This window comes from Pygocentrus nattereri, chromosome 2 (assembly GCF_015220715.1).
Source record: "Pygocentrus nattereri isolate fPygNat1 chromosome 2, fPygNat1.pri, whole genome shotgun sequence".
NCBI lineage: Eukaryota > Metazoa > Chordata > Actinopteri > Characiformes > Serrasalmidae > Pygocentrus > Pygocentrus nattereri.
Window position 1 is genome coordinate 31,718,172 of NC_051212.1, and position 13,051 is coordinate 31,731,222.

Below are 13,051 nucleotides of genomic sequence, written 5' to 3' on the forward strand. Positions count from 1 at the left end.
TCACTGGAATGAGCTTCACGGCATATTATTAATGCATTAACATTAATTTTAGTTTTAATTTTGTTTTTAAAACACTCAAGTTGTTTTCAGTCACGTGACAAAATAAAGAGGTTCAAAGCATAATAAGTAAGTGAAATAAACATGTTTAGTGCAGCAATCTTGATACATCACAAATAATTTATGTGGTTCAGATTGAAACTTCATGTCAGGACTGACACAACAGATCAGTACATTCTTCAGATAACGGTGGCATTGTGGTTGGGTTGTAAACATAGCACAGTGCATCGAACTGAAGATGGTGATACAGCTGCATTGATTTTGAAATGTAAAAGAAGGTTGCCCAAAGTGCAAAATGCAGGGCTGCCAATCATTGTGACATGGTTTTTGTTTTCTTAGACTAAACTGACTTCAGTTAAATGTTCTTGTCTCATATTTTCAGTGTTGCATCCTTTTTATCTGTCTTTACCATGGGTGCCAGTAATAATGAAGCTGACCACATAAAATGCTTGTGTTTAATATCCGTATGTCTAAATACTATAATGAGAATATTTATTAATTAAATAATCTAATGCAATTTGAGATTGTAATTTGAGATTTCTGGATACTTCTTAAAGAATCATAATTAGACTGGGGTGAACACTGCAGTCGTGTTTTATTATTGATCCATTCTGCTAAATCTGCGTGTGTGTGTGTGTTAGGTATGGGCATGGAAGGAGAATGTGTGGGAGAAGGAGAAAGGAACTCTACCAGAGCGATACACAGTGGAGCAGAGTAAGCCTTCATCTGATGGAGGAGCCGTGCTGTCCACACTGACCATCAACAACGTCATGGAGTCTGACTTCCAGTCCACTTACAACTGCACTGCGTGGAACTTTTTCGGCCCAGGAACAATGATCATCACTCTGGAGGAGACTGGTAAGAATAAGTGCACAGAAACACAAACACAGATGCTTATCGGGGTGTGTTTATACATATATTCACAAAAAAGCACTGTGCAGAAGTCAGAGACCACCTGTTGTTTATATGGTTAAATTGTCTTTAAGTACAACTTATTCATTTTTCAGTGTCGGACAGAAAATATACATTTAGCCAAATCTGGAGGGAGATTTTTTTTACATCTCTGAAGTTCAGTCTTAGAACTGGTTGCACTTTCTGCACAGTCACAATCAAAGTAATTTGAATTACAAATTAAGACCTCAGTCCATAAAACCTCACTCCACAACGTGTTTGTCTAGGTTTGTCTAGCTTCTTGACAGCTACACATCCTTTCAGACTCATAGTGCTGAGTTGTGTTCTGACAGTGAAGAATGGACAGAAACAGCTGTGGATTTTTTCAGATCTAAAGCAAGATTGGAGCTTGATTTTCTCTTTTCTCCCAAAGAAATCCTGAAATTGTTCTTTAGATTGATGAAGAAGGTGTTTTTTAACCTTTTTGAAAAAGGCTTCTTCTGTTGTTACTTCTTCTGTTGTTCTTCTGTTGCTTGACATCGTAAAAATAGACAAACCCTTTTTAGTGCTGTATAGAATCCTTATAGAAAGGTTCTATAGATCTATGTACAGTACCAATCAATTCGAAGAAACATTTCACCATGCAAAGAACCATTTAAGCATGGTGAAACTGTTTTAAATAGAATAGATCCCTTGAAGAGCCATCTATATGTAATAAGAATTTTCTTAATATAACCCTAAACCTGACCCTCATGTTAACCTCAGTAACCAGCATGAAATGGCTTTGACCTCATTTGACTTTTTGTAAAACGTCTGAACAATTTGTTGGCCCTGAAATTGTGACATGATGTATTGACATGGTTTCCAAGGCCTTTGCTGAAAGTGCGCTGAGCCGTGTAGTCCAGATGAAGAGGTTTGATCAATAGTGACTGTTCTCAGTGACTGTTCTTCAATCAAAATTACAGAAAAATGACAGGAAGGACATATTAATATCACTTTTAGGAGACTTGTTTACTTGATTATTTATAATCAGCTCTTATAAATAAGCAGTATGTTTCAGAGAATACAGTTGCTGGCCATTTTGCTGATGTTTTGACCTGATCCTTTCCATACACAGAAATAGTCCCAGTTGGTATCATTGCTGGTGGCACTGTAGGCTGTTCCATTCTGCTATTGCTCTGCCTGTTGGCATTAGTGCTTTTCCTGTATCGTCAACGGAAAGGAAGTAAGTACCCACACATATACGCTGAAATATTTACTACAGCTTTTACTGGCTTAATAAAATTAATATTCACTCTGCTGTCAGTTAAAGCATGTCTAAGCGTCTTTGGGTCCTTGATAAAGCACTATATAAAAATAAAGAATTATTATTATTATTATTATTATTATGTACTAAAGAAAGAATTTTAGTGTGAACAGTGGCATAAATTCCACATTTTACATGTTATGACAACTTGGCATATAACCAAAGTGATGTGAACCCTCATCACAAATCATAACATTGACTTTGCACAAAAAGCTTATGAGCGGTGTTTAATAATAGGAAAAATGATAGGAATAATAAATGTGTTTGTGTTTCTGCATTGTTACCAGGTCGCCGTGGGGTCACACTCGGTAAGCCAGACATCAAGGTGGAGACAATAAATAAAGAGACCCACAGCTTAGAGGAAGACACTGGCAGCGTCTCCACGGCAACCCGCATGGTCAAGGCCATGTACTCTGTGAGTATAACGCAATGTAGAGCGACAGTGGAAAGACGGTTTGAGAGGGATAGGAAGTAAGTTACAGCTCCAAAAATTAATTGTTATTGTGTTAGGTAAAAGAATTAGTAGAAATATAATGTCTACAACATAGTAACTAGATACTTTAACAGGGTGAAAATGGTTTTGGTTTCCTAGTAATCTGTCAGTAATCTGTGGTTTATAACATTAAAGTTGAAGTAGTAGAATAGTACACAGGTCATTGTACACATACACAACATTTCATGTCAGATAACATAACAAGCATAACTCCGGCTAGCTGGAATGATGCTTGCCCAAGTGATCTAAATGCTCAAGTATTAGTTCTTTATGTTGGTATTATGTTCTCTATTTAGAAGCTTTGTCTTTTTTAGGCCACATAAATTGTTGCCTAAAATACATTGGAATTCCATAAAATAAAATTCCATTAGCCAATACCTTTAGAAGAACTGTTATTGTTAATATGTGAACAGTGTTCAAAGAAAAATTATACTTGGTTTTATCCATGTGAACTGCTGGTAGATCCTGGTATTTATATAATCTTTACCTTTTAATACAGTTTTACAATATAATTACAATATTGTATTAACAAAATACATAAAATACATAAAAATATTTTAAAAGAATCTTTAAATGATTCTTTAAAGGTGTGCAGTATTTGCAATAAAATAATGATTAAAAATAAAAATAAAAAAATCTGCATGATGCTCCTTGTGTGTCACTGTCATGCAGGACATGCAGTACTTTTTATGGTCCAGTTTTTTCCAGTGAATCAGAAAAGAGTAAATATCTTTATCTTTAAACCTAACTCAAAATATTACACCAAACTGCTTGTTAAAAATGTGTAAAGTTAAGTGAAGTTCATTATGCTTCATGACTTTTATTTCAAACACACATGTGTGACTGCAAATATGCAGAGACTGATAATTTTCCCTTCTCTAATTTGAGTGGGATGTAAGTTTTCATCATTTTTTTCAAGGATAAAAATTCTGTCTGCTCCTCCTTCTGCTGTGCTGTGGCTGCTATGATTCTTTACAGCTCCGCTCAGAGGAAGGATTGTATCAGTTGTTCAGACCCAGATAATGTAGTAGGAGTTGTGAAAGCTTAGCTGAGCTGTGTCTCTGGAGGAATTGCAGCTTGTGTTCAATCATAGGCATATTTAATATCACAGTACACTGAATTACTAAATACCTGCACATGTCTACTTCACAGTTCACCACTTTCCAAATGGCCATTAATCTCTCAAAATCCCAGGCTTCTTACATACTAAGGCTTACTATTCAGTAACTACAGGGACTTCAATGCAAATTGACAGAGGTATTCCTAGGTTATAGAAGTGTGTATTAAAACTTTGGGCTCTGACCACTTAAGGAGTTAAAGCTAAAAGAGTAAAGATGCCTCAGAAAGAAATCACATGTGGGAGGACTTAGATTATCACACAGCGTTAAGAGGAAATACTTCTAAAAAGGAAACTTTGCGCAGACACTAAAACAGAAAGTAAAATAAATACCATAGGAGTAACAAACACACTTAAAATTGGGGTAATTATAGATGTAAATATTGATTTTAGGAGTGAGACCTAAATAGTATCCCATACTCTTGCTCTAATAGATCTTGAGATATTGTATAGATCTTCACTATGATTTTTATAATGTTGCATAAGCTAGAGAACTAGAGGAGTCCACATAGAGAATATAGAGGACAGAGGGCACCCTTGTGCAGATACTAGAAGACATTTACAGAACAGAAAGGAATACAACTGTCAGACAGAGTCCCTTGTGCAGCCTGTGTAATTTGTGTATGGGTCAGCTATGCTAATAATAGGCTAAGATGCTGGCATGCAGTCTCCAATGCAGCATTTGTTTTTCAGATTTAAATGGTTCCTCGGGTGATTTCAGGAGCACATTTTTGTTGCAATGCCGTTACTAGAGAAAGAGAAGAATTATTAGGCTCTGGTTTGAGCCACTTTAGGCTTCTTTGGCTATTCCTTGGCCTTTATGGGGGTGACGTAGAATCCGTTTGTAGAGGTTCTGCAAAAAGTACATCTCAGAACAGTAGTCCAGTGGGAACCTGAGTGTCGCACCATATTTCATCACATGAGTGCAGTGGCAGAGTAGCTTAGAAAGCCAAGGATATTACAACCCATGGGAAATTATTATTAATTCTTACATCTTTAATGTACCATGAAGGGATTAGAGTTGTTGACTTTCTAGTTATGGAGATCTTAGCTCTTACCACCGCTTCAAAAACAAGCAAAAAAGCTTTGCATAGTAAAATGACTGTATGCAGACACCTTCCAGACAAAATCCTTCAAGAGTGCTACAGTGCTAAGCTTTTAATTCATCAATGTAAAATGTACACTAAATGTGTCTTGCTAGAATGTTGTTTGTAACAATGACTTACAGTGATGTTTTACCACTAACTACAGATACCATAAACCCTCTGTTTCTAATGCTGCTCATGAACTTTAGCCATTAAACACAGCTATTCTTCACTGTTTAACAGAACATCCCCAACCCCTCCTGATCACTAAGCTGCAGTTAAAATGTAGTTTTGCTCCCTGTATTTCATCTAAAATACTACATGTGAAGCTGAATTTAATCCTCTCTTCTTTCTCAACCTCCCTCTCCTCCTTTTTATCTTCGTCCTTCTCTTTCTCTTAACCTATTGGTTTCATCCCCTTTGCGTTGCTTCTCTCTCCCCCTCTTCGTTGGTTTCTTGTCGTTTATGGTTTAGTTTTTGCCCTCTGTGACCCTCTCTCCCTCCTCCCAGCCCTTTAAAGATGACGATCTCAAGCAGGAGCTGCGCAGTGACACTCTGGACACACGCCAGGACTATGAGCTCAAGGTGAGGGACATCACTCATATATACACCTACACACATACACATGTACACACACAGGAAAAGTCAGAACTGCTTGTCTGATGGAGAGCATAGGCTACATATTCCATAGGTCATTTTTGGGACATATTGGATTTATAATACATAATGATGACTATGCATTTACATAATTACATAGCCTACAAACATATACTACTGCTTGGCATTGCTGTTCCAAAGTTTGGAATCAGTGTTTTCAATAACATAAAAACCACCTGAATGCTGATAAGGGTATGAAATTATTTTTAAATATCAGTCAGGTAGGACTTAATGCATTTTAGATAATTGATAGACACTGTAGGAAGCTGTAAGTAAAAATGAAGAAACATTAAATGCATCCAAAAAAAATGAGGAGAGCTGGAGAAGATTCTAAAATGAGTAAGAAAGCTGTGTAGCATTGAGAATTAAAGTTTAATAAAACTGAATTCATTGTGTTTCAAATCTAAAGGCAGATATTATTTATTATTTTATTCGCTTCTTCACATAATTCTTGAAATATTAAGGAAAACATGTAAAACTACCTTTTGGTGAATAGTCTGTAATATTTGCGTTCAGATTGTATGAACTGTTGATACGGTCAGTGATTTCTCTTCAGCAGTACATTAGTGAATTACATTTGTTTGATGTACATTCTGTATCAACAGGTGAGTTGAGTATATATTGAGTATTTATTATTTGTTTGCTGATAAAAATAATCAAAAATGTGCATTTGTTTACACAAGTAGAGGAACAAGACTGTAGACTCCCCCCAAGCACAAATGTGGTATTAATTGATACGACAGGATTTGTCTGCTTCATTGAGCTGCAAATGCTGTTATTTTTTTGCACATGCATGTTTCTTCTCACTTTGTACAGGACCCAACAAATGGCTATTACAATGTGCGAGCCTCCACCCACGACGAAGGCCGCCCTGCCTCGCGTTCCATGCACTATTCTGAGTATCGTTCCTCCAACCAGCCAGGGGGCGCTGCAGCAGTCAGTGCTAGCTCGGGCGCTCCTGGAGCTACGGCAGGTCCCGGAACTCCCAGCAGTTTGGCGCCTGGGTCGCGAGCCGGCTGCTATGACCCCCGACCTCCGTCCAGACTCTCACACAACAGCTATGCCCAGTTCAACACCTTCAGCCGGCCCGGCCAGTCACAGCAGCCTCCACCCAGCTCCGGCCCGCAAACAGGCGATTTCCCGCCTGACTGCAGCCTGCTGGACTCAACCCCTCAGTTGGCGTATGACAACTACAGCTACCACTCACACTATTCTACATATCGCATGGGCTTTGCTCCCCCCAGCCTGGCTCCTTTAGAAGGTGGTCCGGCGTACGAAATGTACAGCGTGGGGCCGAGTGTAGGAGCTGGAGGCACTACTGGAACGACAGAGACTGGACTAGGAAAGTACGGCAGTTCCACACGTTTTTCCTACACCTCCCAGCATTCCGATTACTCCCACCGACACACACAGAGGATGCAGACGCACGTGTGAGCCACAAGCTCTAGTGTACTCATCACTTCTGTCTACATCCATTTAGCAACATGCACATACACTTAAATAGGAGGAGGTTCTAATCGAAGGGAAGAATGATGAAGAAAAAGAACCAGTTCAGAAAGAACAGAGGCCAAGAGATGAGAGAGTAGGTGGAGATGACAAGAGGGGGAATTCTCTTTCTGTCTTTTCGGTGGTTGTTTCTCAGCTCAAGGAGCTGACAGCGAAAGTCACAATCTGAATTAAAACAGTGAAGCATCAGTGAAAGATCTAAAAATCTTTGTGATGCTGAGAATGGCTCAGTCTGAATTAGCAGAGCCGCAGAATGTATCTTGAGCAATGAAGGAGGCCTCTGTGTTTGTCAATGAGACAAAAAATACATAGGTGGGGTGGTCATGGAAGACTTTTTTGTATGGCTTTTTGGTGAATGGCTTCTTCAACTCGTCTCCGCACCTTTACGCCGCTAACCTGAAAGAAGAAATGGTCAGAAAGCAATATGGCAGCGGTCGCACCTTGTTCAGTGATAATTCCTAAAGCATTCTAGAGGGAGTTGGTATGTTTCCTTCATAAAGGGGGGGGGGTTCCACTGATTTGTCTGCATAATTCAGTCATTCAGTTGTAAACAAAGCCATTCCAAGTGGTTTGATATGAAATGCTGCTTTGTAGAGAAATTTAGCAGCTCAAATTTCTTTACAGTGGTGGTGATGAAAACCAGAGTGCAGTCTCTCATATAGTCATTTTATTTACCATCCTAAACAACCAGAGAAACATGTCGTTTATATATAAAATTGGTCATGATAAAATTGTGGTACATCTGAAAAAATGGATTATAGTCCAAAAATTGTTCAAAAATATGAAAAAAAATTATATAATAGCTTTCTGTAATGTAGGCATTCAAACATCTGGTTGCTATCATGAAGGTTGTGAAAAATCCTCTGTAAGGTTTTTAGAATAGTACATTTCACATCAAACTACATTGAATGACTTAGTTTACAAGTTAATAATTGAATTATGCAGATTTTAAAAAATGTTGGAATTCCTCTTTAAATTCTTCACATCCAGCAAACAAAGAGCACAACGCTATCGAGACAGACTTGGTTACCAAAGCATGTGTTATTATTTGGAAACCAGGTGAAGAATTTTTTTAACTGCTTTACCTGTTAATTAATATCTAACCAGCTGTCTAGCTTGCTAAGCTACCTCATTCAGTAGGCTATTAGCCTTATTGTTCAGCGGCTAATGTAGACACAATCATATGCGGTACAGTTACCTTGTATTATTGTATAGCTCAGTTGTCTCTGGCAGGATGGTGTGTATTTTCCATGAATCAAGTTACAGTCTGGATGGACTAATTAGAGCACTTTTTTCCATTTCTAACAAAAAAGAGCAACTTAGTATCCGGCAGTTAAGGAGACCAGTTCAGGAAGCCATCAGACGTGGCCACTAACAGCCATTTTTCTCTCTTTTTTTTATTGCTATGGAACATACCATTGGGTCGGAACCTCAATTGGTGGAGTATACAGTATAACAGGATGGGGGGGCATAATAGTAGACCATATATATTTTTTCATAGTGTTTTTACATGGTGATTGGTTAATCTTAGAGCACATATAGTATATTTGCATATATATATGTCTGAATTCCCCACTCTTTCCATGGTGCTTTTGTAGTGGGGTCATTGTTTGCACTGCATTCCAGTATTCTGTCATAGATTACTCTTATAATCTACCTGTAATCTCTCATTTGCACACTTAGGCTAGTGTTTTGAATATTCCCAAAATACAGAATTATTTTTTTTCCTCATATTTCTGTAAGGAATTGTGGACCAAAGGTTCATTGTTAGAGTATCAGTCTTTATTTGGGTGATATTCACCTCAACAAACAAGGAAATATGCAGATTTGTTTGTTTTTGTTGACTCTGGACTCAGTAATGAGGAGAGTGGCGAAAAGGTCTCTTGAAGGGTAGAGGATTGTAAAGGTCTTAAACCTTATGATCCAGCCTTAGGTACACATACTGATCTAAGATCAGGCTGCTATGCCATCACGTTAGTACACACGAGATCATCAAGAACAAATGCGAACTGAGATTCAGTGAGTTCTTGGATGGAGTCTTTGGACTGGTTGCTGGTTCCTGGGCTCATGGCCCAGAGGATGGAGTGTTCATAGTCATATATATATATATATATATATATATATATATATATATATATATATATATACCTAATAGATTGGAGACTCTTCTGCACGTTATCACAAAGACACACTTGCTATATGTGCCACAGACACCTACGTTGGTGGAAGCATTTTTGACAAATAAGAAAATAAACAGAAATTTGGATTCAAAATGCTTCTGACAGACATTGAAGGAAACTATTTTGATCTTGATGGTGGTGGTGAAGATGAAGACAATCCATCTCGAATGGTTCTGCATCAAGGAGCAATGAGGTACTGTCTACCGCTAGTTTTTCGTCTTTGTCTGAGTTTCAATACCTTTGAAGTGAAGGAGTCTTGTAAATACTTTCCCATGTGTAACTCCTATTTCAAGTATTATTTTACATCATCCAATGTGATGCACTCTTAAAATGCAGTATTGCTACATTTCAATGGCGCGAGGGAAAAAATTAGCAGAAGGACTGTGTGTTGGCAACAGAATTTTATGACCTGAGGATAATGAACTGCGTTCAACTTGGCTGGAGTCCAGCCTGGTGCCAAAGAGCATTGAGAAGAACAAGATGCTCATCATTATCAGAAAACACCTTTATACCTGCCTGAGCTGCCAATCAGTTGGTCTTAATGGTACATTCGGTTACTTTGAGTGATTGACAGAAGGAGACGCGTCCAGGAGACGTGACCTTATCTACTGGATGGGACATGCACTTCCGCCCAACATCCTCCTCGAAGGACTGAAGCTCCATCAAGAGGAAACGAGGGAAATATGAAGGTGTATGTTGGTTAAAAAACAGAGTGGCCTTAGGAAAAACATGACTTTTATAATCCCTCACTTTATAAGCCAGTTTGAGGCCAGAGGTGTACGTTGACAGTTTCAGTGATGGTATGAGAAGTGTGTATGCGTGTGTGTGCGCGAGTGTGTGTGTCTCTCTTTGTGTATGAATATCTTTATGTAATCATTTAACTTCCCTCGAGTTCCTGCTCCAATACTTTTATTCTCCTGGTAGGACTGTATCCTGTATAATTGTGTCTTAGAAAACAAGCGTTGACCTTACTGTACTGTTCTTCGTAGCTGAAAACGTTCCACAAATGTACAACAGAAGTTATTGAAAAATTTTCATTTTTTTATTTCATTTTCATTTTTTTCAATATTTTTAAAAAAATGTTATGTAATTATTTTTTCACAGTATATCAGAAATAAAAGCACTGTTTTTATAAGAATGGATGCTCTGGGATTCATTTTAAATGCCTGAATGTTTCGGTTTCATCTTCATAGCTTCATAAAGTATAATAAATCAAAAAATATTGCATGTACCAATATAGACTGCTTTTCTGGCTGTGGTTTGTCAGATCTAGCCATTTTCAGTTCCTGTTTTCTAAGGCTGCGTTTAAGCAGTTCTGATACCTCTGTTCATCTCAGTGAACAGTGCTGGAGGAAGTGAGTCACTTCCTTCTACAGCCATACATGCTCACACCACCATGTTTCACATATAGGTATGCTTCGTTTACCAGTTTGTTTATCCACAGTGTATTTTTGATGAATCTGTGAAAAAAGCTAATGAATTCATATAAATGTGGGGAGTTTACTCTGATTGTTTACTTTGGTGGTCCTAATTGTAACATCATGTTAAGTCTACCAGCCTGGTAGATCTCCAGCCAGGCTTAAACTTAAGTACCTGGGTAGCTCTTATTGTGAGTTGCTTATATCAACAGTCTATGAGCACCAAGAATACAATTGAAATAATATAGATGTGAATTGAGTTGTCCCCCACTCTTCCCTACTTTTCAGCAGGCTGGAACTTGCCATTTCTGCTCTGGAAGGTTACTCTGTGGTTTACATCTTGCGGTGATTCCTCTGAGCTCATGCTATTGTAATCTCTTTATGGTAGCCTAAGATACATCCATTCCTGTGTACCCTGAGGAATTTTCTTGATTTGTTCCATCTGTTTTCATTACTAAACACATTCTTCATCATTCCGTGCTGTGGTCTTTCATGTCGTTTGAGTGGTTGCTGATTCTCTCCGCTGGATTCTTGCTTCTTAACAAAGGACCTAATCATTCTGATGTACCTAATATTTTGGTTGTGCCGCTTATTGATTTTTCCGTCATCATAGCCTGGGGTTGACTTTTATTAGTTCATCTTGTAGATGGACAATAGCAGATACTTCAGATCCAAACATCACGTCCAGAACGGACTCCAACCCTTCTATTACCTCTCTTGTGTATGAACTACTGGCGCAGAGCCACACAGCTGGCCATGAAATGACTGAGCAGCCAATTGTATAAAAAGGAGCTGTGATGCCTATATGGTTCACCCAATACAGATATAAATAGCTTCAGACTGAAGCTGACTCTCTGCATTTTACCCTCATAGTCGGTAATCATAATCAGTTTAATTTACATCCAGTGTGCCAAAACAATAAAAGCTCAGCATTCGGTTACTATTTAATTTGGTTCCAGTGAAAGATGCACTGTATTTTACAATTACCCCAATCATAATGTAATACTATATGTGACTGTCAGTATGTTCAAACAATCAAGACTATCAAACACATTGCAAGATAAATGATAAATGTCCAACAATTTCTAGGATTTGAAGTCATAAATGAAACCTTGCATCTTTGGTGAGGGTAAAAAATTTACTGTTTTGGATTAAACAGGAGACATATGTAAATTATGTTAAAATATATCTATAAAGCAGACAAACATATATATAAGAATTTACACAATTACATAATACAATAAATTATATTAAATACTGCATATTCAGTATTTACTGCATATTCAGTCACTAAATAATCTGAAATTAATTAAAGGAATTCATTAATAAAGTAATGAAATAAGAAAAAATTGAAGAACAAACAGTGGTTGGTATAATTGGAAAATAGTCACACTGCAGGAATCAGTTGATGAATATGTATGTCTTGTCAGATGGGAAATATCTGGACTTGTAACTCACAGTTAGCAGGTTGCAGATTCTCCACAAGGGGGTGCTATTGGCAAATAGCTTTTGGTGCTTTGCATCAGTGACACTTTGTCCTAGTTTTATTGAGCTGAGGAATATTGACAAATTTTGGTAGTAATAACATTGTGAAAATGATGTAAACTGCATGCAGCCTTTTTTGGAGTGTGGAGAGGAGAAATTACTGCAGGCAAATAAGGAATAAAATATGACAGAACTGGTCAGCATGAAGTATTAGTACAGTGTCATTACTACAGCCTTCAATTAAAGTAAACTGATATCAGATTAAAGAACTGGAAGAAAGCAGCCTTAGAGTTCTAAGCATATCATTAAACAGAAACATAACATCACCTTGAATACTGGATTTGGTATTAATGGAAATGAGAAATTATGAGAGGAGATGACTGAGGGTCTCACATATGAAACAATTCTTATGTTTACTGTGTAAATTTTATACACAATTACCAAATAAATTATAACTTTTATGCAGTATGATTTTCATTGATCATCACATTGTGACAATAATGTGGCAAAGCTACATTGTTTGACTTAAATAACAAAAGCTTCCATCCTTTAATATCTGATAGGGGTTAAATGATCGGGGTGGCCAGTTTTGTTTCAGCAAATGCTGCACTCTAGTGGTAAAGACACAACATTGCATCTATATCCCAGCCCTTAAAATTACTGATGCAGTACCCACCCCAACCCTCCCAACATATGATTCATTGTACATATATTTGCCTGTGCAGGCACAGACACAGACACAGACACAGACACACACACACCAAATCTATTGCACCTCTTTAGTCAGCAGTAGTTCAACTGAGACAGCAGTACTGAGAGCAGTAGTATATTAAACACTTCCAGCTGTACTTGATTT

General features: G+C 37.7%; 1 protein-coding gene across 2 annotated transcripts in view; it reads left to right on the forward strand.

Annotated features, from left to right (window-relative positions):
- The window catches only part of kirrel1a (kirre like nephrin family adhesion molecule 1a), a 45,326-nt gene extending 34,899 nt beyond the window's left edge, over positions 1-10,427 (forward strand). Inside the window, exons 11-15 of one of the 2 annotated variants that reach the window (XM_017718842.2) lie at positions 699-915; positions 2,066-2,173; positions 2,542-2,669; positions 5,424-5,534; positions 6,423-10,427. In XM_017718842.2, coding sequence (XP_017574331.1) covers positions 699-915; positions 2,066-2,173; positions 2,542-2,669; positions 5,424-5,534; positions 6,423-7,040 — 1,182 coding nt within the window. In that variant the 3' untranslated portion in view covers positions 7,041-10,427. The remainder of the gene's footprint in view (positions 1-698; positions 916-2,065; positions 2,174-2,541; positions 2,670-5,423; positions 5,535-6,422) is intronic. The other variant, XM_017718843.2, reaches the window with a different exon arrangement.
- The last annotated feature ends 2,624 nt before the right edge of the window (positions 10,428-13,051 follow it).